Raw genomic sequence first — 27,245 nt, 5'->3', positions numbered from 1 at the left:
AAAGCAGAATCCCTCATTTTTGCTAGGAGACAACGGAAACATCCAAATGGCTTCCAGGAAAGACGCTCGCCTTACCCAGATTCACCCTTCACCCGATAGTAACATCGAGACCGACATTGACATTATCGCGATCCATGGCCTAGATACGAAAGCCCCAGAAACGTGGACATGGAGGGACCGTTGTCACCCGAAAAACAATGTTAACTGGCTGGAGCAGGAGGACATGCTCCCACACAACGTTGGCAACGCACGGATCTTCGTTTGCAACTGGGAGGCCGAAATGTTCCAAAAGTCTACCCCTACCAATCTCGAAGAGTCCGCCCAGAGCTTCCTTCGCATTATGAGACATCACCTGGAGCAACGAGAACGCGGCGCGGCTGCAAACCCAGTCCTCTTTATCGCTTCTTGCTTTGGAGGCATTATTTTAATAAAAGCCCTCGAAATTGACGACACATGCCGAGAAAAGACATTGATAAAAGCGACGCGAGGAATCGTATTTCTTGCAACGCCATTCAAAGGCACTTCCTTCAAGGATGTACCTGATGCTGCTTTAAAAGCCGTAGCATTGTTTCGAGATCAGGCGTTAACAAACCTCATCGACTACGTGAACGAACCAAAATCCAACGCCAAAGAATTGTTGAAACGATTCATTGACATAAAATCAAGAGAGTGCTATGAAGTCTGTGCCTTCTGGGAAGCTGAAGGAATCAGCCTTTTCAGCAAAATTTACATGGCTTGGCTGTTCTCTAAGCGGGCATTTGCGCTTTGGGGGTCAGTATTGATCTTGTTGCCAATAACAAGAGAAGTAGCATACAGGTTTCTCGCGTTAACTAGTCCACCCACGAATGCATTTTTTGCCACGAGATGGCTTTCAATCCTCCCGTGGCTGCTTGTTGCCTTTCTTTGTTGGCTTTTTGGATTCTACTTCTACAGACCCAAGCAGGCAAGTGTCAAACATTTTGAAACCTGAAGGTTTCCCACCTGTTCCTGTGTTGTGCGACAACTAACAGTTAGACAGTTGGTCGATGAGAACTCAGCAACAGCTGGTTGGACTTTCGAGGGTCAACGGCTCAAACGACCTCACGGCCGCATGAACAAGTTCAACAAACCTAAATGTCCAGACTACATGCAGGTTTCCGGAGAGATTCAGAAGATTTTGACTAGTATTCGTAATACGGAGACGCCACTAGATCGAGTCGACAGGCAAATTATCGAACAATATCGAAGCGAGGGAGGGCGACGCCTCAATATCGAAAGGCTCTCTGGGCAGAGGTTGCCGATGGAAAAGTGTTATATTAATCTTGCTATTTTGGGAAAAGGTAGCGATATCTACGATACCACCAATGATCGGCACGTGCCTTCTCTCTTTGCCCGCCAGAGGGTTGAGACTCCGGCAGAGCACCTTCAAATCGAGCTATCAACAATCTTCAAGCACTGTCAAGGACCAAAAGATTTAAAACTATCCAGAAGAATATTGATTCGCGGACGTGCTGGAGTTGGTAAAACCACACTATGCAAAAAAATTGTCCATGAGTTTATTAATGGCTCTTTGAGCGAATGGAGAAACTTGTTCCAACGCGTCATTTGGGTGCCATTGCGAAATCTGAAGGGCAGACACGACACGGATGGATACAACATGAGAGCTCTATTTAATCGGGAGTTTTTTTCTTCGGACAGTGACCTGGACTCTGCTGGAACACTGTTAAATGCAGTGGCCGCCGAGAGTGACAAAACTTTGTTTCTTCTTGATGGCTTGGATGAAGTATCCAATTTTCTAGCAGGTGATGATGAGTTGGGAAAGACTCTCAGGTGGCTATTAAATCGGCCCAACGTTATCATAACAGCCCGTCCAAGCGTCAGCTTTCCCCAAGAGCTCCGGAAGCTTGATTTAGAATTGGAAACGATAGGCTTCTACCCGAGACAGGTAGACGAGTACATCAAAATGGCCTTTACTGATCCAAGAAACGACGAAGGCAACAAAGGCAACACGCCAAATACAGTGAACGATATTCAGAGCTTCCTTCAGAAGCACCGACTTGTCCAGGGTCTTATTCGCATCCCAATTCTACTGGATGCTCTTTGCCTTACATGGAGCGATACGATAGATGGACATGTACTAAATACTATGACCGGCCTATACCAAGCTATCGAACTAAAATTGTGGAGAAAGGACGTCGAAAGATTGAGCAAGAAACATGATGACCAGCCGATAAGCGCAGAGCAAATCAAATGCGCAATAGGAAGAGAAATTGAGAATTTTATTGGCAATGAGCTGCGTTTTCTTGAGTGTCTTGCATTCACTGGGCTATACTACGATGAAATACACTTTACGCGTCAACAGTTGGGCTGCATATCAGTCGAGTTAGGGGGAAAGTTGATGCTGGATAAAACGTTGCCATCGTTGTCCTTTCTGCGAACGCCAGGTCTTTCATCGGATCCAGCGGACCAGTCTTACCACTTTTTGCATCTGACTTTCCAAGAGTACTTTGCAGCTCGATATTTTGTACGGAAGTGGAAAGAGAGAGAAGGGCCTCTTCAGGTACTTTCACTCGATACTGAGAATACAACGCAAATCCTCCCCGCAGTGTTTCTACGAAAGAATAAGTATACTGCTCGCTACGATATCTTCTGGCGTTTTGTTGCTGGTTTACTTGATGCAGACGGCCAGGCACAGCAATTTATCGACATGGTGGAGGAAGAACCATTGGATCTTTTGGGTCCAACACACCAGCGACTAGTCATGCCTTGCTTGAGTGAGATATCAAGCGACTTGCAGGGCCGCACTATTTGTAATACAAGTATGTTTGACTTTCGAGACACTCGAAAGCGCCTAGAAGAGAGACTAGGCAACTGGTTGATATTCGGATTAGACTACACGGGCGACACAGATTTGGTCTTCGAAGCAGAGACTCCTGTGCGTGTCCGGCGGGACATTTCGCTGAAGGGTCCTCCTGATATACGAAAACTCTTTTGGAGGGCTCCCCCCCATGATTATCGGCAGATCACAGAAGATGTCCTGTGGGAGGCAGTTGAGACCGTCGAGAACCCAACAGAAACTGAAGACTTGCGATATTCTGCTGCCAGATTTTTAATCCGTAATCTTTCTCTACCTGACTGGGTGATAGAGAAGTGGACGGCGTGGGTTACAGATCCAGACTTTGATTCGCGTATACGAGACATCGTGATGGCAGTGCTTAGGACGCAACAACGGAAAGTACTAGTAACACGGCTCATAAACTTACACAAGATGAATGAAGCCGCTAAACGTATCATATCTATAACGAAACAACTTAGCCTACCTGACGAGCTTAAGCATGAATTAGAAACGTGGTGTTTTACTAAAGGAAAGCGCAGCATTGCTGCCATGGACGTTTCTAGGAAACTGGAATGGCCGGATAATATTCAGCAGATATTAAAAATCCTACTGAAAAACGAGAATGTGGACATACAAAGGGTTGCAATCGAGGCGTTGAAATCTCCTGCAAAGCTCTCCTCTACAACCTTGCAAGCGATATCATTACGGCTGAGGGATGATGCGGCAGAGGTACGGAGAAGTGTGATTCACATATTGGATAATCAATCAAGCTTAGCAGACAACATCCTACAAGAAATGGCAACGCGGCTCGGCGACGAGGATGTCCTTGTACGAAAGGCCGCCGCAATAGCTCTTGCCAGTCGATCTAATTTAGCAGACGATGTCTTCAAGAAATTAGAAGCTCTTTTTGTTCAGGAAGAGGCAAGATTTCGCTTGGAGGTCATGCAACAGTTACCTCATGTTCTCTACTCGGGTAGAATCTTGCTAATGGTAGCTACACAGCTAAGCGATGCAGAGGAACTGAAGGACGCTGCTGTGATCTACCTCAAAAGATATCATCCCGAAATACCGGAATACATTCAAAGAAAAATAGTGGAAATGGCTAGAAGTGGAAACGCAAAATTTCGAGCGGCCGCTATCGAAGTATTATGTTATCGAAAATTATCCCAAGAGGCCCAACAGCTCATATCAGAAGGGCTTGTGGATGCTAATAGAGAGGTTCGGGAAGCTGCCTTCGAGTCCCTGGGGCTTTTCTCCCGTTGGGGACTAAGCGCAAAGGCATTGAACGAGCTCATAAATAAAGTAGCAGATTTAACCATGAACAAGCGGCTGAGCCAACGAGAATCAAATGAGGCAATCCGATTTTTCTCTCAAGAAGGCCTTTTTGCCGCCGATGTTGTGGATGTCAATCTTCTGGGCGTGATTGCAACAGGTCTTAAAGCTTCGTATATCGTGCGGATGGATGTTTGCAGGTGCTTAGAACGCCAGCCAAATTTGCCTACATCGATTCTGCAAATATTAACAGATCTGCTGGAAGACAAGGATGAATTCACGAGAGTTTCTGCTATTATAATTTTACTCTCGCACAAGGAAATGGACCAGTCCCTACCGGTGGCAACATTAAAGTCTACAAAATGGCAGCGTGATTCAAAATTTAGTCTTATTGACGGCTTTAGGGGATTAAAAAAGTTACCAAATGAAGTTTTCCAGGTGCTGACTTGCTGGCTAGATGACTTGGAAGTCACTTTTCAAGCAGACTCACTACTCTGGAGACACGAAGAGTTTTACAATACCCTTCTAGGTGGGCCAAAGGCGCCATTGATGTACGAAGCTCTTCTTAGAGAAAGCTTCAATCGCCAAATAAGCTTGTATGTCGAGGACGGCTACCTGTGCGTCAACAAACCAGGGGGAATAAGAAAAGGCCGTATTGACAATACTCGGTGCGACATCGTGGCGGAGATCAAGAAGAAAAGGCCGCCAAACTACCCCTTGGCGGATAGCAGGGGATAGGAAAACGAAAATGACTGCAAAGAAACCCCTTCTAATTATCTATGCCTTCGAGCAGTTCAATCTGCAACAGTCACTCTTTCATTGATCAAGAACCAACCGGCAATTTGTGCTAGTCGGTAGGTCTGTAACTACTTCAGATCTACTAGCAAAGAAGTAGAACTAATTCGGCTATAGGGCTGTGCCGGGGAGCTTAAGGGCCGGGCAGAGATATCTATCGCTGTAACTTGGAGTACTTTAATACCAGGACCAAAAGGACACACTTATAAGCTGGAACCGATATTGCTGGATCTTTCTGCTCCACAAATCAAAGGTCAATTCTGGGATAGTACTCAGCTGACCAGATGAAGGGTAAAACGCTGGAGATATGAGATTAACCAGATTGTTGCTACTTTTGTTTTTAACACCGTTCTGAACTTAATCCCCCCCTTGCCACCCGTTTATGCGGTGGAAATTTCTCAAATGTATCTTATCGTGTTGCTTACCAGTTACAAAAAAAAGTGGAGGAACTTCCGTTGGTCCAAATTGTTGTTATTTCTCTTAATCACAACTCTCCCTTCACATAATTCTGGAACGACTCAAAAGCTTTCCTGTTCTCAAACCGTTGACCCTTCTGTTATAGCGGGCTCTTGGCGGCGATGGCTGTGTCAATCTATGGCGTTAATCCCTGTAGATGACTTCTCCAAAACTGCCGCGGAATAGAGGGGATAGAGTTGGGGGAAAGCTTGGCTCTCCATGCCATTCGTGATACGCGCCCACCCATCTCCATACCAAGATGTCAAGCGTTTTACTGTTGTCTTGGCTCGCCTTGGCCATGTAAGCGATCTCTATCGAGCGTCATACGTCTGCTTTGCTGCCTTTTCTCCATATCCCAAGCTTGTCTATATAGCGCCCGAGAGCAAATAAGCCAGCGAGCTCTAGTATAATAGATACGCAGGCACCCTAGTGATGGATGGAGTCTGTGAACCAGGATGCTGCAAAAATCACGAGACACCCTGTCTATATAAGTGCGCGGTGTTTGCCCGCGTACCCATTTTGAATGGTACCAAGTCACGATCGTTCGATTCAAGGCAGTAAACACCATGCGGTACATGAGCCCCAAGATGCCGTGGAGGTCATCCGGGGTATGGGGAAACCACGGGCATTTTACTGAGCAGGGAGAGCATGGAGAGCATGAAGAAGGCAACGGCCAAGAAACCTCATTTAGGTCTGCCCGAGTCAGTACTCGCTCTTGGCAATGCGCTGGTCATCTCCCTAAGCCGCCGAGGCTTGGCACAGCTCGAGAAGCATTCCTGAATGGTTTAGCTTCATAGAAGTCAAAGAGAAGCAAACGAGGTATGGAAACATGGCTGGATGATCCCAGCACCATACTTGTGGTCGCGTGAGCCGACATCCCGGCGAGTACTCCGTACCGGGAGGTCGGATACCATGTCGTTATTTAAACATGTATCTGACCCTCCCCGCCCTGGGTAACTATCTCGTACATGTTTCCATCGTCTTTCTAGAACCTTTCGCATTGCAAGGAACAATGGCGAGTAAATTAAAGAGCATCTTCAAGTTCCTCGCGCCAGACTCGGAAAAGGGCCAAGATGGGCGTGACGTGTGGTCGTCGAGGACGGCATTCGTGCTCGCAGCCATGGTGAGCACACCCTCAGTTAATCTTTTCAACTCTTCACACACGCTCCAACCATGAAACCCTTTCAACGCTCGATAATGCTGACTGAGCACCTAGGGAGGTGCCGTCGGCCTAGGCAACCTCCTCCGATACCCGTCCGTCGTCTTCGCCAACAACGGCGTCCAGTGGTTCATCCCGTACTTCCTCGCCCTCTTGTTCCTAGGCATACCGCTCTTGCTGCTCGAAATCTCCATCGGGCAAGCCTACCGCGGGGGCTCCGTCATCGCCTACAACTCAATCAACAAGCACACCCGGGGCGTCGGCTTCGGCGTCATCACAACCGGATACATTGTATCGACCTACTACGTGCCCATCCTGAGCTGGGTAATGCGGTACTTTCGCTCCTCCTTCCAGAGCCCGCTGCCATGGACAGGCCGCGGCAACGAGTTCTACACGCAAGACGTCATTGCCAACGCGGCTCCCGTTCCCGGCACAACCAGCGGTGGCACAGTCACATCCTACACCCAGTACCCGGGGACTGGGTTCGTCGGAGAGACAGTGGGCTGGTGCGCGTTCATGTGGCTGGCCGTGTATCTCTGCCTGTTCAAGGGCGTCGGCGTGACGGGCCGCGCCGTCTACTTCACCATGGGCCTGCCCGTGGTGATGATGTTTGTGCTCATGGGCCGCTCGCTGTCGCTGCCCAACGCCATAGACGGCGTGAGGCTGTACTTTGCCGAGTGGCACGGCGACAAGCTGGCCGGCGGGCAGATATGGCAGGCGGCCTGCGGGCAAATCTTCTTCTCTATCGGCGTCGGCTTCGGCTACTTCACGGCCTATGCGTCCTACAACAGCCGCTACTCCAACGCCGTCCAGGACGCCGTCATCATCTCCCTCTGCAACTCTATGTACGAGATACTGGCAGGTTTTGCCGTGTTTGGAATCGTCGGCTTCTTGGGCCTCCGGCCCCAAGACGACGTTCAGCTCACCACCTTCTCCGTCGGGTTCCTCACCTATCCTCTGGCTATTGCCGAGATGCCGGGGGCCAATGTCTGGGCAGTCTTGTTCTTCTTGACTCTGGCGTTTCTGGGCTTGAGCTCGGCCTTTGCCCTCACCGAGTCCATGGTCACGCTGCTCTGTGACTCGGACCTGAGTAAAAGGTTTCCTCGAATTGTCATCTCCACCGCTGTTATTGTCATTTCCTTCCTCTTGTCTCTAATGTACTGCTCTTCCTTTGGCTTCTATCTTTTAGACGCCATGGACACTTGGATCAACAATCTTTCACTCCTGTTTGTTGCCTGGTGTGAGGGCATGGTGTGCACCACGCTATATAGACACAGGGATGTGTATAAACAGGTCGGCTGGGCGGCGTTTTTGGTATATACAGGTTGCTACCTCATGGCCATGGTGCTTGGCGTTGCCGTTGGCCACTCTGTAAGCCCAGTTGCCGGAGCCGGTGTAGGATTCGGTCTCTTCATTGTCGGCGCGGTGGTTTCTGTCCTTGTTGCAAAGACTCCCGACTCTGTTCCTCCAGTGTTCTGGGGCAAGAGCAAATGGCTAAGCAGGTTTTGGTGGGTTGCTTTTTATTCGGTAGGCTTTTGTTCTTTGCCAATTTCATGTTTCGCCGCTTCTCCTTATAACTCTCTAATGACATGCTTGAAATACAGGGCAATCAACTTACGCGCGACCTCAACGCGGTCATAGCAACCGGGAAGAACTGGAGAATTCCCGTCTTCTGGGCCCCCGTCATTCGCTACATATCATGTCCTATCCTTTCCATCATCATGTCTTTCGCATATCCAGCTTTCTACAAATTGCGGATGGACCCTCTGCACATCTTTGCATTCGCAGTCGCACATGTGATAATGGTCATTGTGGTGGTGGGCCTCATCTTCCCACGAGCATTTGACATTTTTATCCCCCCCAAGCGACGGGAGAACGAGAGCGTGGCATACGCTCCCCAAGTTACCATCATGGGGGTGAGTGATGGTAGCGCGGCCACGGAGGCTGGGGAGGGCAGAGACGAAAGCCAGGACTTTGGTAGCAAGGGATTGGAGGAAAGCAAGTAAAGGATATGTCGGTAGCTTGACATCAAAGAGTTGTAGAACGTTTAATCTGACGAGGGATCAGCATTCTGTGTATATAAACATCTGGGTGGTAACTGGCTCGTGAGCAGTCTGCTCGGCAAGGGAGATAGATTCTCCAGTCGAGTCAAGTATTCAATGCCGACCACAAGACTCTGCCAAATCATCATCGCAATCAACTGTATGCTGTTCCCCACATCAGACAATCATGAGCGCCTTGTCCCTGCCCTTGGGCGACGCCCGGAAATGGAACTAGCCGGTGGCATTCATTCTTTGCCAGGAACCAAATCCACCTACGTCGTCGGCGGGCAGTCCGTCAGATTCAGTGATGACCGAATGGCACCTCCGGGTTTTCTGTCCCGTCATGCCGAAAGAGCAAACACTTGACGACGTTTTCACGGCCCATCATGGTCCATGCCGGACGGGCTGTGCTCGGCAGAAGTGCACCCGGGCAGCCGTTGAGCAATGGCATGGCTCAATTTGCGACAAGATGAAAATGGCACTAGCATCCGCCACCGGACTTCACCAGGGTGACATGGTTGGGTGAGCCTTGGCTGGTCACAAGCCACCTACTTTCTGCCTGTGCTGGATCGGCAGCCCAAGGTTCCGGATGGTGGAAAGGCTCTGACAGGCTGAATGGGACTTGACTTCAGATGGACGCGCCACTGATGAGCCCGGGCGGCGTTGGCTTGCTGTTGGCGTAAAAACTGAAATGGACCAGGTAAGATGGGCGGTTACTCCGTAATCAAATGGCATGGCACTCAGCCCCGCTCCTCAATTCATGCTGACGCCCTCGCCCGCAGCGTCTTGAAGTCAAGCCTTTGGGCGTGTTTCCCTCTGGTGCCGTCTGGTGCTTGGACTCGCGGTCGGCCTGCGGTAGATGGATGCCCTGATACATGGGGACTTCATTTCTCAGCCGTGAAACATTGAAACCTGGGCCTGACCCTTCCATAAAATTGGGCCGGTGATTTGCCTTTAAAGTTGGTTCTTGCCCAAACCATAAAATAGACCCCCGCGATCGCACCTTCCTCGCATTCTGCGACCGGATCCCAAATTTCATCCACATTCGCCTCCCCACGGAATCCCCCAGCAATCTCCTGCCAGGCCATGTCCAACATGCTTCGCAAAAAGGATGTCTTTACGGTGATTACCCCGATTCCCGGCTTCATCCCGCGCCAGCTTGCGCTCGATATCCTCCATTCGCACAGCGAAGTCATCACCCTCAATCCGCTCGTCCTCGAGCACAAGCCCATCTCGGCCCCGAGAAATGCCGCCGCCGACGAGTTCTACAGCACTTGGTACGAGATCACCCAGCGCATCCAGTTTGTCCCCGGCGTGGGAAACCTGGGCTCCGGCAAGATTACCTTTACCGGCTGCTTTCACGACATGCCGTGGGGTTTGCAAACCCACGTCTACGCCCCGTTCAACGTCGATATGCGATCCAAGTACCAGATTGGCGGCAACCAACCCGGTCTCGAGCCTCCCGAGCAGCGCGAGCTTGGCCTCGGGGCCCCGGCCGATGGACTTTACCTTCGCGAGGATATCGAAATCAAGTGCAACATTGCCATGGTCAGCTTTGTCAAGTCGCAGGCAAAGGCCGCAAACAAGGCCATGGTCCAGCGCATCGTCAAGAAGGCCGAGCTGCTCGATGCCGGTGTTCTCAAGGCTATGATGGAGGATGGCAAGTTGAAAACCATCAATCCCAACGATCGGTCCAGGCTCGATCGAACCAGCACCGTGAGCTATAGCCACAGTTCCGGCATGCCTAGTTCACCGGGGGCTTTCCAGCAACCACAACCTTTGCCATATCAACTCCCGGCTTCCCCGTCGTACCACGCCCAGCAGATGTACCAGGCACAAGGACAGCCTGCGCCGTACAATTACGACAAGTATTTGCCGCCGGTGCCGTCTGCGCCCGTGGAGCTGCCCGCCGACATTCAACAATACCAGTATTACCACAGCCAACCCCAATCTCGGTCTCCCCAACTTCAGGAGTTTACGCCCAACTATCGACAGTCCGCATCTTCGTCCGACCCCCGGTGGTCGCTAGGCCAGCCTAGTCCGTCACTGGCTGATACACATCGCACCAGTGCCAGCTCCGTACTTAGTGGTGCCGGCAGTTTTGGTCATCCATCACCAGGTCTGCAGAGGACAGCATTCGCGCCAGAGTTGGCTGCTCACACGGAATCAAGGGACGAGCACAAGTGAATCTGAAACTGTCGCACAACAACCATGAACCCTCTAGTTCAGGTCACGGCCTAGGGCCTAGCCACTACAAACACAAAAAGATGCCTCCCTGCAACAGGTGCTTTAGGGCGAGGAAATCCGCCCCATTTCGGCCATATGGCTTAGCCATCTAGTCGGATTCGTTAGTGAAACACACCCAACTTTCTCCATTGGCCGCGTTTCGCCGAGTCGTTTCCGGTATTGCATCGGATGCATTGCATTTGCAGGCTTCAATGTACCGCCCCCATATGCTGGATGGAGACAGTATTGGCTTGATGAGATGCGGTCCTGCGGCGGCCTACCCTTTGGTACATCAGCCGGATATTTGGCGGCTCTCCCGGAGGCCTACATATCTGATGCCAGGGGAGGATTACGCACATGAGCTACGAGCCTGAATGTCGCTACAATGTCAACTTCGGTCTTTTAAGCCGATAGAACATGATGCCAGCTCCAGCACGCATGTGCAATGCGCCCCTGAGAACGCCCGGTGTCTATCCATGCCGGCCAAATCGGCCATAGGAGAAACACAGGATACCTCCCACGTTGAAAACAGCTACTTTTAACCAAATACGTCGAGGTTTGTGGCATTACCATGAAGCATGTCCTGCGCTTCACACGCCACGCCCATTTGTAATGGATGTAAGAGATAAGATGGTCAGGCAGACGTTGCGGAAACCGGCTGCAACCGCATATTTGTGGCTACTAGACGGCAAAGGCCAACAGGATGAAAAAGTGGTCAGTCTTTTGGATGAAATATGCCCGGGGCCGCGAACCGTTGAAAATATCCATGAGCAGATTGTCCAGTATGAGAACTACAAGAATAGAGCACGTCTTAGAACATTCATCAATTAATGTCAATCATTCTTAACATATTCCGACAGAAGTGTGAGTTTTATATTCAGCCAGGACCAAGTCTCTCAGCCGCGTCCCAACAGTCCCTTGACATAAGGATCAGCATCCCTCTCAGCATCGGAGTCATCAACGCCTTGTCCGATTCCGCCTCCCATCTACCAAAGATAATCGCACCTTACGCCATTAGCGTTTGAGCCGCAGCTCGACCGCACCCTATTGTCAATCTCCAAATTCACGATACTCGCCCCCTCGGCGTCCACCCACCCACTACTCCCATACGCCCACGTATTCCAAATATCAATCTCGCCGAAATTCACCAGCGGCACATGCCCGCCCGTGTAATCACCAAAGTCCTCCAGCACAAAGTCAGCGTCGGTACCGCAAAGCGGCGCCTGGCCGTAAAGCTCCCGCGCAACAACCTGCCCCGTCGAGAGGTTCTCCAGCGTGGCGTTGCCCGAGGTGGCCGACCACGCGTGGACGCTCATCCGGACCAGATCGCCGGGGGACGCGCGGAACGCGGGACCCGGGTACGCGTGCGACGGCGCCGGCCACCACTCGTACCAGGGGACCACGGCGCCGTCGCCGTAGAAGCTGAGGCCCGTTTGGAGAATCGCCCGGCGGCAGCGGAGCCCGTCGATGCCGACCCACGCCGCTACGGCGGAGCGCGAGGGCTGCCCTGCGATCCGGGGCACTCTCACCGTTCCCGTGACGTAGCTGAGGCCTTGGCCTTGCTGGACGGCGCCGGCCCAGGGCTGCTGCACTTGACGGGCGGCGAGGCTGTCGGGGGGTCTCCCGGGTCCGGGGGCTGCTAGGACGCTGAGGATGCAAGCGGCTGCGCTGATTGCTGACAACTTCATGTCGAGATTGGAGGTTATTTCTTGGCTGTAGGGGTTTGCGGGATGGTGTTCTGGTGATGGGTTGTCTGCCGGGAGCGAGGTCAACGAGGCCCAAGTCTGGGCTTATATACCCCGTGAGCCTCGAGTTGAGACGGACTTGCCCGATGACCACATTGCGGCTATTCCATATTTTGCAGGCCGGCGTGTGTAGTAGAAACTTGGACGTTTGTCTTTGCCTGTACAAACGGCAGGGATGGAAGGTGTGTTCGCGAATCCATCAAGACTTGCACGGACCAAAGCACGCAAAGTGCCAAGCGAGGCAAAAGTAGCGTTATACGCACGTCGCATGGCCGGCCTTTCGTCTTTCAAGGCCGTTGGACATGCCTATTATCGTTAGATATGCCTTCTAGATGGCCGCTAGTGCCGACCACCGCCTCCCGCACGGAGCAGTGCAAAGTTTCAAGCTGGTGTTAACTGTGGGATATGCCGCAGCATGTTGGCATACCTTTTTGAAGTAGAAAAGGTCTAGTGGTCTGGCTATTATGACTAGCAGACTAATTGCGCGGCGGCAGCTAATTTTCGAGGGTGGCAAGGCCCGAGTGGACATGATGGAAGCCATTTCGGTGCCAGGCAAGGAGACATGTTGATATTTTTACGACTTCTTGTTGGACAAGCATCGGGTTTGGGAACGACCACATCTGCGTCCGGCATCACAACGGAATACCTGTCGTCCCTTTCCCTCCCATTTTCCCAGTTGGATATGAGAGCGCTTTCAGACGTCTGAGACTATTTTCAACTACCAGACGACAAGGTTTGCTCGTGGGCGAGAAGTAATTATGGCTAGCGGCCTTGGACTAGTTTAGGCGCATGTCGATGGAGGCAAGAACTGGTGCTGTTGGAGCACCGAGCGCCGCGGGTCTATCCGTCTTTGATGGGATTACGATTTCAAGACGCAGCCAGGCAGTGTGTGATGCTGATGGTGGTAACGGGATAGCCTGGTGGCGCGAGGAGCGACAAGGCAACCTTGGAAGGGCGAGAGACGGAGATGCGCCTGCGCCTGCTTCGAATGGATCGTGTGTCGCCCGCTGTCATAGTATTCAAGCACTTGACCAGAATTTAATACTTGACTGTCATGTCTCTTTATCCTTTACAATAGCAGTGGGCACCCGAGGTCACTTGTTGCCATCAAGGGGTCAACGTGGAGAAGTGAGATTTGGAGCCAAAGGAATCGGGAGTGACAAATTGACAAGGAGGCCCCACAACGGGCCAAGCGGCGATTCTCATAGGTGGTGGCTGCAGGTGTGCCGTGCCCAGCCGTCCAATGGCCGTCCGTCGCATGTTCCGATGCCAAAATTTCATTTCGCGATGCTCTCATCAATGCCATATGCTTGCCTGCGCCGGGACACAACCAGACCAGACACTGTATCCCGACGGCGCTGTCGGCTTGACTACTAGTCATAGTGCTGTGCGCGTGCTTCCGGCTCTTCAATCAAGCAATTGCGCCGAATCTGGTTGTCTGAGGCGAGCAGGACGCAGGACATGTCAGCTCCAAGGCCTCGAGGCTAAAGGGGGCACGCAGTCGTTTCTCACGCATTCTTCTCATCTGAGAGCGCACCGCCAAATCTTGGCGGCTTCTCATTTCTGCTCTACTGCAACATCTCGGCCCAGCACATTGCATCATTATTCGCTTTGCTATTATTTATATGCAACCCTTTTTGTTCCCTATCCTCGACGTCGGACTCTGGCCGTCATGCACCATGTCGGTGCGGCCCTCCATCATGACTGTGCCTAATGCATGCCGACGCATGACTTCATTGCAGGTTTCCGTGCAGACGGCAAAGCGCAGGATAACATCGGCTGTTTCTGCACGTCCTACGCCGAATCTGCGCGAACCAACATGGCGACGGCTCACGGGCCCGGACAACGGCAACGGCTACGGCAGCTTGAGCACGACCCAACAGTACGTCTGCGCGCTTCCAGTACAATTGACATTTGAATACTTTTTTTCCTCGAGAATGAAAACCCAGGCCGTCGTCAGCCGTGGCTGGTTGGCGTGGTATTGTTGTTGAAATTGCCATGCTTTGTCGAGTTCAGCCCAAATCCTGCTAGTGCGGGCCTTATGGATTGTTGATGCATGCCATGACCGGGTGAGCAAAAACGGCAACATCAAATCAGCCCTTTTGCCTCGAAGCTGCGGCCAATCGCCAACATTGAAGCTTGAGCCTACTCCGCACTTTGATGCGGCTTTCCCCTCGTTTTGACCCCTCCAAAGTCCAAACCTCCAAACCTCCAAACATTGACCACACCGCGGAAAAGTCTGCCGTATCAAACTGCACCACTCACGCACGACGACCAGAGGTTTCAGAACCCCTCATTACTCTATTGGAGCTTGTCCTGGTACTACACCTCATCTTGTCCCATGTTGTGACACCATGCCCCCCTCTCTCAGCCGAACCCGCACGCCACCACGCATCCCCGCTCCACCTTGACTTCGGCTCGCTTCCACTTACACCATGACAATAGCTTCCACCTTCCACCTTTGGCTTGAGCACTTGGAGCTATCAGAGAATCCGCTGACACCTACATTTCTTTCCTCAGGCTTCGTCTTCATAAGAGATTGGCATCCACAGTCGCCCGCCCCCGTCCGTCTCTCGTCTCCTCTCGAATTCGGCATTCTCTCGGACCCAACTGCTGGCCTCACCGTCAACTTCGCCATTGCTCTTACCGAAGACACCTCGACAACATGTGCAGAGCCCAAGCTGGTGTCGACCAGACCGGCGGCGGTGCCGCTCCTGGTAGCACCCACGGCCGCGAGCTTCTCCCTTCCAACGTCATCCCCCGCCATTACCACGTTACTCTCGAGCCCGACTTCGACAAGCTGACCTTTGACGGTACCGTCGTCATTGACCTCGATGTTGCCCAAGAATCCAGCTCCGTCTCCCTCAACACTCTCGAGCTCGACGTCCACAGTTCCAAGCTGTCCGCCGACGGACAGACTGTCGACCATGCCCCCAAGGTTTCCTTCCATGAGCCCACCCAGGTCACCAAGTTCGACTTTGACGGCCATGTCCTTCGCAAGGGCTCCCAGGCTCAGCTCGAGATCAAATTCACCGGCCAGCTCAACGACAAGATGGCCGGCTTCTACCGATCCACCTACAAGCGCGACGACGGATCTGAAGGCATCCTGGCTTGCACCCAGATGGAGGCTACCGACTGCCGCAGGGCCTTCCCCTGCTTCGATGAGCCCGCTCTCAAGGCCAAGTTCACCGTCACCCTCATAGCTGACAAGAACCTGACTTGCTTGAGCAACATGGATGTTGCCAAGGAGGAACAAGTCCAGTCCACCATGAGCGGCACCACCAAAAAGGCTGTTCACTTCAACACCTCTCCCCTCATGTCTACCTACCTTGTCGCCTTCATTGTTGGCGAGCTCAACTATGTCGAGTCCACAAAGTTCCGTGTCCCTGTCCGTGTCTATGCCCCGCCAGGCCAGGACATTGAGCATGGCCGATTCTCTCTGGACCTTGCCGTTCGAACCCTGGAATTCTACGAAAAGGTTTTTGGCATCGAGTTCCCCCTCCCCAAGATGGACCAGGTGGCCATTCCCGACTTTGCCCAGGGCGCCATGGAGAACTGGGGCCTCGTCACCTACCGTGTGGTCGACCTGCTTCTCGACGAGAAGACCAGCAGTGCTGCCACCAAGGAGCGTGTCGCCGAGGTTGTTCAGCACGAGCTGGCTCATCAGTGGTTTGGCAACCTCGTCACCATGGACTGGTGGGAGGGTCTCTGGCTAAACGAGGGCTTCGCCACGTGGACTTCATGGGTATGTACCGAGACTCGTGATTCAATTCTCACACAGCCCCTGCCGCTGAATCGACCAATCATTTTGCTAACATGCTTTAGTACTCCTCCAATGTCTTCTACCCGGAGTGGAAGGTTTGGGAGAATTATGTCACGGACAATCTGCAGTCCGCTCTGTCTCTCGACTCCCTCCGTAGCTCCCATCCGATTGAGGTGCCCGTCAAGCGCGCCGATGAGATTAACCAGATTTTCGACGCCATCTCTTACTCCAAAGGCTCCTGCGTTCTTCGCATGGTCTCTACTTACCTTGGCGAGGAGACCTTCCTCGAGGGAGTTCGTCGGTACCTGAAGAAGCACGCCTACGGCAACACGCAAACGGGCGACCTGTGGGCTTCCCTCAGCGAAGTCAGTGGCAAGAATATTCAAGAAATCATGAACGCATGGACCAAGGAGGTCGGGTATCCCGTCTTGACTGTTACTGAGAACGGCGCCGACAGCTCCATTCACGTCAAGCAGAACCGATTCTTGCGAACTGGTGACACCAAGCCCGAGGAGGACAAGATTTTGTACCCTGTCTTCCTGGGTCTTCGCACCAAGGACGGCGTCGATGGCGAAATTGCCCTCACTGAGCGCGAGAAGGACTTCAAGATCCCCAGCAAAGACTTTTTCAAGCTCAACGCCAACCACACGGGGATTTTCCGAACCTCGTACTCGCCTGCTCGTCTGGAGAAGCTCGGCCAGGCTGCCAAGGATGGCCTCCTCTCTGTCGAGGACCGCGCTGGTATGATTGCCGACGCCGGTGCTCTTGCCACTTCCGGGTACCAGAAGACGTCTGGTGTGCTCAACCTACTGAAGGGCTTCGACTCTGAAAACGAGTTTGTTGTCTGGAACGAGATTGTGGCCCGCCTCGGGGCAATCCAGAGCGCCTGGGTGTTTGAGGCTGAAGAGGTCACCGAGGGCCTGAAGGCGTTCCAGCGCGACCTGATCAGCCCCAAGGCGCACAAGCTGGGCTGGCAATTCTCCGACAAGGACGGCCACATTGAGCAGCAGTTCAAGGCGGTGCTTTTCGAGGCCGCCGGTCTCAGCGGTGACCAGAAGATTATCGACGCCTCCAAGGACATGTTCAACAAGTTTATGGCTGGTGACAAGTCGGCCATCCACCCCAACATCCGCAAGAGCGTGTTTGCCATTGCCTTGCGATACGGCGGGATTGAAGAGGTAAGAGCTTCTTTCTTTTTTAACTCTCGTTTCCAGATGCCGCGATGTGCACTTACTTTACATGTTACTGACTTGACTGATGGAAACAGTACGACAAGATTCTCAACTTTTACCGATCATCAACCAACTCGGACGAGCGCAACACTTGTCTGCGCAGCTTTGGGCGCGCCAAGCAGCCGGAGCTCATCAAGCGCACGCTGGACCTCCTCTTCAGCCCCGAGGTCAAGACGCAAGACGTGTACATGCCCGTCATTGGGTTGCGCGCCCACGCAGAGGGAATCGAGGCCCTGTACAGCTGGATGGAGGAGAACTGGGCGGCGCTCTACGAGAAGTTGCCGCCGACCCTGCCCATGCTCGGCTCCATGGTCAACATTATGACGTCTGGGTTCACGACGCAGAAGCAGCTTGAGCGCGTGGAGAAGTTCTTTGGGGCCAAGAACAACAATGGATACGACCAGTCGCTCGCCCAGAGCATAGACGCGATCCGGTCCAAGATTTCGTGGCTGTCTCGCGACAAGGAGGATGTGGCTGGCTGGGTCAAGGCGAATGGGTACGCCAAATAGCTTTGCTGTAGCATAGTAGGCCAAGAGAGGGGATGAAAGGACTTACTTGCTAGCATACCGAGCAGAGTAAAGTGTGGAATTGGAAAAAAAGTCATGGTATTCATTACATATATTAGTCTTGGGATGTACGTGGTAGGCTTTGATGGCGAGGATGTGAATTCGGTGTCTAGCAGACCAAGATGAGAACAAGAAGGCATTATTGACAACCACCGAATCATGTATATTCGTGACTTGTGAGGCAGCGTGGTCAAAGGCAACGTAACGTGCGAGGGTCATCAAGGCCCGTTCAACAGTATGAAATCGTATTTATTTATTACGGTGGTGGTGCTCGAGACCCCTTGCCAGACAATGTCGTATTTATTTATTACGACCCTGACCAGAGACGACATTGAACATTCAACGTTGAGCAGATAGTAAGAGATAAAAGGTAAATAAGGCATATAATAATAATAAATATTAAACAGATAGTAAGAGATGAAAGGCAAACAAGACATGTAATAATATTAAATAGTAAATAAATAGCAAGAGATAATACCTAAAGGCCTAGTGTCACGGTTTCGCTCACCAAAATCGCTGATATTTAACGCCGTTTTGAGCGGCAGGGTGACACTTGACGCCCTTCCCAAGAGCCCAGCGTGCAGACGAACTTGGCAACATTCAATGTTGAATCCCACAGGCTGCAGCTCCAAGGACTGTGGCCGAGCGACCTTGCTTTTCATGGCATTGACTAGACGCCGTTGCTAATCCCCTCTGCAACATTGTCAAAGATGGCCCGAGGCCTCTTGTCCTTCCATCCTATAGAAGTTCCTCCTCTTCCATCTCTGGCAGATTTGAGTTTCCTTACTAGCTATAATTATAGTGTTTTAATTTAATATTATAGCCTTAATAATATATTTTAACTGGAGGCTAAGTTTAAGATTCTAATAATACTTTAAGATATATAATTAAGCTTATAATATACTATAATAATTATATATATATACTAACTAGAGCTGCTTTTAAACGCGTTTTTCTTTTAATACCTGGCTATAAATGATACCTTTATTTGTGTTACAATATAAGCATATTAATACTAATATAAGGAAGTTTTACTATATAAATACCTAGACTGCTCACCTAATAGTCTAAGATGGCTGAGTCGGTCAGCCCCTCCTTACGTACTGTTTCATACAATACCCTAGCCGCATCATTAGAAGACTTGTCCCTCACCTCCCACAAGGTTCTCACTACATGTCTGAATCCTGCAAGCCGAAAGGCGCTGACAAGGTTGATAGCTTCGTCGGGCAATTTGGAGCTGGCCAAGTTGGCACCAGTTGAACATGCCGACAAGTAGCATAGAAAAGGCGGATCTGTCTCCAGGTTGAGGTCTCGAACGTCCGCCACAGTCAACAGACTGCTCTGCCAATCTTCAAGAAGCAAACCGCATTTCGACGGCTCCGATTCATGCGTCGTTCCATGGCCGGCAAAATGAAAAATCCGGCACGACCGCAGCTCGTCTAGTACGCTGGCTCTGCGAAGCTCTGGCCTGGAAAGGTGCATTTTCAACGACGAGCAGACCCTCCCCACCATGGCAACCTCAATCGCAGCAAAGGGGAGGCTTCCGCTTTGGCCGAAGCCCGGGGTGTCACTCATGCCGATCACGAGAGCCTTGTCCGACGGAGGACCAGCAGATTGCCGGTTCTGGGACCCGAGTCCGCGTATCAGCTGCTTGACGGAAGTCGCGTACGAGGACATGGCTCTGTCGAGAACAGACCTTGGGCTTTTTGACCCGTCATGTCCCGCAGCGTGCAAAGGAAGTATTGACACTTGAACTGTGGACGGGATCCACTATACACGCGGCCAGTTGTCATTTGTAACTGGAGAGTGGTACTCTAGGGCATCGAGAACTGGTTCACAGAGCGTATCCCAGACCAGCCCTAACAGTTTCGAGGTAGAAGAGGATGAGTGCATACCAGATTGTCGAGTTTGTGAGAGTAGGGAAAGAATCTCCGTAGGTTTCAGGTCTGGCAGCTCCAGCACACGGATCTGATTTTATGTGATGAGGATCGCGTCGGAGTGATGTGCGGTGGCATTCATCACAGCTATGGGATCGGGATTTGCGGCAGCCTTGATTTCGTCCTCGGTCGGCGGCAGAACGAAGCGCTCGAACCCTTGGCAAAGACGCATCTTGCCAAGAACGTCCCGAAGACCTCCATCTGCCTTCATACGACTTCCTGATCCGAGCTTTCCCTGGTTTCTGTTGCTCCAAGTGCCAGAAACTCCAGCCATGCCGTCTGGTGTGTCAAACACGTCCTGCAGACTGCAGAATTCTTTCGCGAGGTCCGGGTGCTGTTGTTCAAGAACCGAGACGTCGGTCCGAACCTCCATCATCGTGGTCGAAATTATGTTACGCCCAGATTCAAGAAGCTGCAGCGCGTGAAATGGACCGAGATTGGGATTGAGGGCGGCTGAAGCAGCCCTTGACGAGAGGCCCTGGAAGTGCTTGAGCTCGTGTTGCTTGTCTAGATGCTGTAAAGACTTGGGGCTAAGAAGAGGAAGAGGCTCCACGGCTGTACATAGCATAGAAGCCGCTGTCTGCTAGTCCAAGCGTGATGTGAAGATTTCACTACACCTTGGAGCCAGAGTAGCCTGAGTTGTAGGACGAGTGGTTTGGACAGTCCAAGCCCTGTTGGAGATGATCCAATGCGAGTGCCTGGTCACAAGTCGAGTTGTCGAGTTTCATCCGCGTCAAGAGGAATACTGCCCGATTGTTGAGCATCGAGGGCCGCTCCACATGGTCAACAGGGAGTCTGTCTATTGCCTCGCCGGACACCTCGATTGCACGTTACAGGTCGCTTCGCAAGCCCTTCTCCTCAAAAAGACAGACAGGTTACTCAAGGCTAGAACTCGAAGGGGATGATCCGATGGAAGAGCTTCTAGTGCTTTACCGGTGGCTTCGATGGCATCGTCCAGATCTGCCGCTGATTTTGTCATTCCATGCTTGAGGCCTAGCATTGCCCCAAGGTTATTGAGTGTCTGGCCACGATGTGGGTAGTCCGTAGGCATCAGGCTGACCGCGTTGCGCAAGAGTTGCACGCCACGGTCGAGGTCTTTCATCGATCCTCCTCGTTCGAACCGCCTGGATAGACAAGCTGCGAGACATATTATTCGCTCGGTCCGGTCATGACCTTGCACACTCAGATTCGTTGATCTCTCGCCAGCAGCGACCGCACTGTTCAAATCGTCCATAGACCCCGTCCGGTCAGATCGTCTCACTAGTCTAAAGGCCAGGTTGCATAGAATGTCGCCTTCAAGCTGCATATCTTGACGCCGAGCCGCCGCCTCAAGAAGCATGATGCATCGATTCAAGTTGTCAATATGTCCGTTCATGTCGAAGCGCTCGCCATAGCAGTTCCCGAGGTTGTGTGCTTGGACAACCCAGTCCGTGTCGGTCGAGGATGTGAGGACCAACGCCTGCTCTCGGAGTTGAATGGTGCGATCCAAGTCGTCCATCGACCTGGTGTGTCGAAAACGTGCGAAAAACAGCTCCGATAGTGATTGGAGCCGTTCCGATCGGTAGAGGCCGTCGTTTTCAGGTGTTGCCCGCAATCCTACAAGGGTCAAGTTTATTGCCAGGTTCAGGTCTCTTATGTCTCTCGGTGTAGACTGTTCAAAGCGCTTCTTGAATACTCCAGCCAAGCCAAGCAACGATGGAACCCATGTAGAGCCATCTTGAGGCGTCGACTGGAGGCATTGGCACGCCGCATACACTCCAGGCGCGGGCGCGGTGAGCAGTCCACTCTCTTCAAGACGAGTTTTGAGTTGTCTCCTGATTTCGTTCAAGGTAAGACTTTGCACCAAGTTTCTGCCGTTATCCTTCATTATGACGGCTGTTTCCAGAATTTTGCCTGCTTCATCCTTGTCTCCCGGTCCAGCCATGGTATTCAAATGTCTTGCCCGGTGAAGAGCTTTCTCCGCGTGTACAGTTGCTCCCGTTCGCAGGTAGAGAAGAAGACAGGTGATTATATGCAATCGCATTCCCTCAAAGATTTCGAGCTTCTCATGTAGCTTCTCCATAGAAAGTAGATCCGAGTCATGGCAGCCATCCAAATAGACGATGATCTCTTTGTCGAGGTTGAAGAAACTCTTGCACATGATAGCATGGGGGGTCGCCATGACGAGCTCTCTTCACGCGCCGGTGGCGAATGGCTCAAATCCAACAGCGAAGACCAACATTTGGCAATAACATTAGCAATTGCCGTCTCAGGTCTACCGTTGAGGTGTGTGACAAGGGCAAGTAATATTGGGCTTGGAACAATGTTCGATGTTCAACTAATAATTCGCTTTGATATCAAAGGTCCTTGGTTTCTCTCAAGGCTTCCAAGGGCGGATGACGCTTATTTATATCAAGAGGCGGTCAGAGGGCTGTCCTAGGTGCCTGAGGCCCCCGTTAGGTCTCAAGCCCTTCAATGTTGTGTAACTGTCGTCATGTTCAAGGTCCGGCCCGTGCCTTTATGGCAACGTGACATCCGTGTAACAAGGTGGGCGAGAAGGTTCTATGGCAGGCTGAGTGAGTACCTAGAAGCAATGTAATCGGGTGTTGTAGACACGCATGTGAGCCGGTGTCATTGCTGGATCGGCATGGGCGACTTATTTCGACTGAATTTATCAAATGGTTTTTGTGAGGCGACATGCAGTCATAGGTGACTGTCCTGACACGGGTTAACTACATACATGTATGTATTTCGGATGCCTAATTATCATACCAGCCCAACCAACACACGTTGATGCTCTGCGTCGGGCAGTAAGAGCCCCCTTTCGAATGCCTTGAGTAATCAAGTCGCGATTTTGCCTTGCACACCATCTGCTCAGTTTTGGCTGCGCCGCTGGACCGATCGGGCGTTGATCAGCAATACACGTCACTGTCACCTTGCAGCCTAATCTAACCTGCCTGATGTATCTGACCTCTTCTGTTCACCCTATGTGCAAGCATGTACCAGACACTACCAGTCGCCAGGTCGAGGTTTCTCTATAGTGTAGACCTAGCCTGAATAGATCGGATGCAAGCCCGACATGGATTCTGCTAATCCGCTTGCGAAGCACTGGGCAGTGCTAGTTGGAATCAACTTTTACGGCGGTGCGGAAGACCTCAAGGGTTGCGTTCACGATGTTGGGCGATGAAGCAGTACTTACAGACGGGTCGACACTCTGTCGACATTGCGGCTCTCACAGCGACGGCCCCTGCCAACCTGGCTCTTGCTCTCTTTGAGGAGAGCGGTCCTGGGATGCGCTACTTACAGAGCCAACTACTCGCAAACTGTCTTGGGCGCATGGTAGAGAAGGGTCTCCTCGTCACTGTTGTCCTTGACTGCTGCTTCTCGGGTAGCGTCCTCCAGCCCCCATGAAATCGCTCGCGAGCTCCAACTCGCCCAAGGAGAGAGACGCGGAGCCCTCAGCTACTTTCTTCTAGACGCACTAGATGACCTGAGAAGGCGTTGTACAGAAATCACCCATGAATCGTTGTATGAGCACCTACGAGTGAGGTTTCGCGTGTCCTGGCCGCAGCTAACGCCAATGCGCTACGGTAACAACGACATGTCCGATCGGGCGCCGAGGTGACCGAAGAAGGACATGGCCTACTTTCGAATCTACTACAGAGCCGAGGATCAACGCCTGTGCTTGGATGCGGGACTAGCACATGGCCTTCACCCGAACGACGAGTATGCCGTATACCCGCTCAGCTCAGAGGATGCCACCAACCAGTCGGATATTGATATCTTGGCAACGGTTCGAGTCGAGAATGTTGGCCCGCTTACGTCGGAGGTGGCCACAACCGGACAGGAGAGAACCAATTTGAAACAGGGCCATGCCGACTGCTGGATAGCAAAGTCATTGACTGCCCGCTCACGTCAAAGGGTATCGGTGCGGCTCGCTGCCAGCGCCCACAAGCTCCTCAATCATATCCAACAGACTAGGGGCTCGGATGGACAACGATGGCTACGCCTGTGCACAAAGGATGAGCGGGAGGCATGCATGTTTAACCTTGCGGTGAACGACCGCCAGGAGCACGAAATACTCGACGGGACGCTGCAGAGAATTCGCAGCCTGCCTACGGTATCCATCGACACCCCGGACGCAGAGCACCATGTCTTGGGACTCTTGGCTACGTTACAACACCTCGCCGAGTTCAAGTACGCCGAGGGTATCGAGAACCGGCTCCCGAATTCCTCTCTTGAAGCTCCATTCTCGCTCCTCTCCTCTGCAGACGGCAAGGCGCCCGGCGCTTCGGCAGTTCACGATATCGAACACGGCGGCATATGGCGCCTCGCTCTCGACACTCCTCGCAGACTTGACAAGACCCTTGCGAGGGCCAAATTACCCGGGACAGGAAGCATGGGCAACTCGGAGCTTCATCATACGCACCGCGATGCACGGGAACGACTGAAAACAGGTACTTCATTTTTCAACTAGCAGTACTTGAAATAAACACGACAAGGACAGTCGTATAGCTGTGACCTCGGACATTAGTACATACATGGTCTACGAGACCAAATAAATTGTGGTGCCAACGTACGTTGCACCTGCTACGGTCAGCTCGATTGCCCTCGCCTTACTAAAGCTGGATAAAATGGCTATAAAACCACCCGTAGCGAAAATGACAACGATCAATCGGGCTGTCAGGCTGCCGACAAGATGGCAAACGACGACCGGGGCGAGGAGGAGAATGGCGATGAATGGTGCAAGAAGAATTCGCACCGCTCGTCCTATCGATGATGGTGAGAAAACATGCACGTTTGGGTCTCGACAAGGCCGCCGACTCTCCCGTGTTTGAAAATATACCCCGAATTTCATACAAGCGTGTTCCACAATCGCCTCCAACCAGGATGTCGCGTTGTCTTGTTGGGTAGTAACGCTGACAAGATCCTCGCCTTGTTCCAAGTAGGCTGTCTCTGCTCGTGCCACGCAACCGTTTCCATGGACCCAGTTCCGCAGGTTCGTGACGGCTCGGTGCGGCGCAGCTTCAAAGGTCATTGCCCGCTGCTGCCTCTCGACGAAGGAATGTGCCGCCATCAGCGCTTGAGACTCGAGAGAGCACAGTGCGGGCGAGTGCATGTGGGATAATTACCATAGTCGGCCAAGGCGCCATCTATTTCTGAAATGACGGCACGCCTCTCCTGGTTGGCGTCCCTCCGACTGCTTCCAAGTGATAGCGGGAACGACTCTTCTCGATCGATCTTGTCCAGCTCCTTCTCGAGGATCGCGAGTCTGTCCTGCTTGAGCAACAACAGACGCGTGCGTAGGGTGGAAAATCGCCGACAGACAAGGAATGACGGATGAGACGCCAAAAGTACTGAGAATCGGGGGTACCCTGGTGGGAAGGCCTCGACTATGGCCAGTCAGCGCCATTGAATCGAATTCTCCAGGGCGGGCTGTCATGTCAAGTTAAGTCATACTCTGCCTCGATACCCGGCTACTCGAATCTGGCAGCGCGGTGCGGGTAAACCATGCTTGGAGCCACAAAGGCCAAATGTGACGTTGGTGTAAAGACACCTCAGGATCAACGCAACCCAGTTCAATATCGACTCCTAGAGGTGAAGTCATCTTGTTCCCCTAGATATGACTGGAAAGGACAACAAGGGTCTCGAAATAGGCATGTAGATTATAGTGCTATTTGTCTCGATATATGCCATGAGTGACAGAAGTGAAGACGACAAGTTGCCGGCCCTGGGAGATCTAGCGGCTCGATTTTCATTGGCCTCGACTCAAAAAGATGAGAGAATTTTTCCAGTGGCCAGTCGATATTTGGCTGGTCTCTGGTTTGACGACATGGTTCGAGACATGTGTTGGTCGATGCAAATGTTCAGCCCTGGAGGTGTACGCCCACGCAGGTACCGAGCCCCGACATGGTCTTGGGCCTCTGTAGACGGGAGTATTGATTACAAGACCTCTTGGGTCAACCACCATCTTGACGACGGCCCTGATGCTTTACTGGGGCCACTTTTCTTAGTGCTAAAGGTGGCAAACCATTGTATGCACTCGTTTGCTGCATCGGCAGTCTTCCAGAGGGTTGGGTTTGGGATAGGAGTCTGGGTGGAAGATGAAAATGGAGGCAGTGATAAACCGGCGCTGCGGCGGTTGATTGTCGAAAGATTTGCTGCGGCGAAGAAGCGAGGTGATCTCCAGAGTATCATAATTATATGAAAACACCATCACCAGCACACATGAGGACCGCGAGCTTTTCTAAGTCGCAATACTGCTACCGTCGTTTAACATTTGGGGCGGACCTGATGATAGCATAAGTTGTGCTCACGGTCAAGTTAGGAGGCAAGTGCCACAACGTCATGCTTGGTTATGTGTAGCTAAAATTCGGAAAGTTGGTCATCAATACGAAGATGAAGGCTATATGTAGACATGGGCTCCGTCTAATTAGAGTGTTGACACCCCAGTGCGATTCAAACGAGGCATTCCGGGACCTGCAAAATGTAACGGCCATAATGCACGATGATAGAGATGATAGCTAGGTGGAAGCAATACGGGCGTTGTATTCAAAGACTAAAGCTTGCCCTCGCACTTCCATGTTGACGTCAATTGTGCGAGGCGCTGGCTATATGCAGGCGAGGTACCCTCTAGACGTGACCTGTATGACCGGCACTCCTATGCAGGGCCATGTCATGATGCGCCTTGCACAAAAGACTAAGACTCTGAAGCCTTGAGTCTACAGAGGAACGAGACACTGGCTATACCCGCTAAAGCCGTAATACTTGGCTTTATTGTATAATAATAGTAAACATTAAATAAATAATAAGCGACAGCCAGGTAAATCTCTCTAGTTGGCCAATAGCTCGCGGGGCCTCTTCTACCATACAATTTTTCTACATGTAGGGAAGCGAGTCTCCACGAGGTATTGGGCAACTAACGAGATGAGACACGCAATGGCATTAAACATTGAACAAACAGTAAGAGACAGTAAGGGAAATAAGGCATATAACAATATTAAATATTAAATATTAAACAGACAGTGAGAGACAAAAGGTAAACAAGGCATACGGCAATATTAGAGCACGCATGTCATGGCAGAGTAGAGTCCGGTAGTATTTATTTCCTACACGAATCTACAACAGCCACAATAAGAATAAAACAAAGGGCTACTGCAGCGCAAATCATGTTCATGGTTAATCATACTATATAATTCTGTATCCGTGCACCAACAGCACGTCAGTGATAGTGATGCAAAGGCCCAATGTCGTCCAT

The 27,245-nt window shown here is 51.8% G+C and overlaps 9 protein-coding genes across 9 annotated transcripts; 5 read left to right on the top strand and 4 right to left on the bottom strand.

Annotated features, from left to right (window-relative positions):
- Nucleotides 1-46: 46 nt before the first annotated feature.
- Nucleotides 47-4,825, top strand: G6M90_00g094850 (uncharacterized protein; the record flags this gene model as incomplete). The annotated part of the gene is made up of 2 exons (XM_066131487.1): nt 47-775; nt 1,019-4,825. 2 exons carry the CDS (start codon nt 47-49, stop codon nt 4,823-4,825), a joined length of 4,536 nt encoding a protein of 1,511 aa, XP_065987677.1.
- Nucleotides 4,826-6,350: 1,525 nt separating this feature from the next.
- SC6A8 (Creatine transporter) lies at nt 6,351-8,503 on the top strand (the record flags this gene model as incomplete). The annotated part of the gene is made up of 3 exons (XM_014685359.1): nt 6,351-6,461; nt 6,555-8,024; nt 8,102-8,503. The coding sequence occupies 3 exons, from the start codon at nt 6,351-6,353 to the stop codon at nt 8,501-8,503; spliced, it is 1,983 nt and encodes a 660-aa protein (XP_014540845.1).
- Nucleotides 8,504-9,625: 1,122 nt separating this feature from the next.
- G6M90_00g094830 (uncharacterized protein) lies at nt 9,626-10,726 on the top strand (the record flags this gene model as incomplete). Its single annotated transcript, XM_014685358.2, has 1 exon — nt 9,626-10,726. One exon carries the CDS (start codon nt 9,626-9,628, stop codon nt 10,724-10,726), a length of 1,101 nt encoding a protein of 366 aa, XP_014540844.2.
- A 1,025-nt stretch (nt 10,727-11,751) lies between these two features.
- Nucleotides 11,752-12,453, bottom strand: PRTB (Scytalidopepsin B; the record flags this gene model as incomplete). The annotated part of the gene is made up of 1 exon (XM_014685357.1): nt 11,752-12,453. One exon carries the CDS (start codon nt 12,451-12,453, stop codon nt 11,752-11,754), a length of 702 nt encoding a protein of 233 aa, XP_014540843.1.
- Nucleotides 12,454-15,175: 2,722 nt separating this feature from the next.
- APE2_1 (Aminopeptidase 2) lies at nt 15,176-18,014 on the top strand (the record flags this gene model as incomplete). Its single annotated transcript, XM_014685356.1, has 3 exons — nt 15,176-16,255; nt 16,336-17,451; nt 17,541-18,014. 3 exons carry the CDS (start codon nt 15,176-15,178, stop codon nt 18,012-18,014), a joined length of 2,670 nt encoding a protein of 889 aa, XP_014540842.1.
- A 1,116-nt stretch (nt 18,015-19,130) lies between these two features.
- G6M90_00g094800 (uncharacterized protein) lies at nt 19,131-19,748 on the bottom strand (the record flags this gene model as incomplete). The annotated part of the gene is made up of 1 exon (XM_014685355.1): nt 19,131-19,748. One exon carries the CDS (start codon nt 19,746-19,748, stop codon nt 19,131-19,133), a length of 618 nt encoding a protein of 205 aa, XP_014540841.1.
- A 297-nt stretch (nt 19,749-20,045) lies between these two features.
- Nucleotides 20,046-20,576, bottom strand: G6M90_00g094790 (uncharacterized protein; the record flags this gene model as incomplete). Its single annotated transcript, XM_014685354.2, has 1 exon — nt 20,046-20,576. The coding sequence occupies one exon, from the start codon at nt 20,574-20,576 to the stop codon at nt 20,046-20,048; it is 531 nt and encodes a 176-aa protein (XP_014540840.2).
- A 231-nt stretch (nt 20,577-20,807) lies between these two features.
- On the bottom strand, nt 20,808-22,169 carry G6M90_00g094780 (uncharacterized protein; the record flags this gene model as incomplete). Its single annotated transcript, XM_066131486.1, has 1 exon — nt 20,808-22,169. One exon carries the CDS (start codon nt 22,167-22,169, stop codon nt 20,808-20,810), a length of 1,362 nt encoding a protein of 453 aa, XP_065987735.1.
- A 1,455-nt stretch (nt 22,170-23,624) lies between these two features.
- Nucleotides 23,625-24,464, top strand: G6M90_00g094770 (uncharacterized protein; the record flags this gene model as incomplete). Its single annotated transcript, XM_014685353.1, has 1 exon — nt 23,625-24,464. The coding sequence occupies one exon, from the start codon at nt 23,625-23,627 to the stop codon at nt 24,462-24,464; it is 840 nt and encodes a 279-aa protein (XP_014540839.1).
- Between the last annotated feature and the right edge of the window lie 2,781 nt (nt 24,465-27,245).

Source organism: Metarhizium brunneum, chromosome 6 (assembly GCF_013426205.1).
Source record: "Metarhizium brunneum chromosome 6, complete sequence".
Taxonomy (NCBI): Eukaryota; Fungi; Ascomycota; class Sordariomycetes; order Hypocreales; family Clavicipitaceae; genus Metarhizium; species Metarhizium brunneum.
Note: the sequence above shows the minus strand (reverse complement) of the source record. Positions and strands in the feature narration are given on the sequence as shown.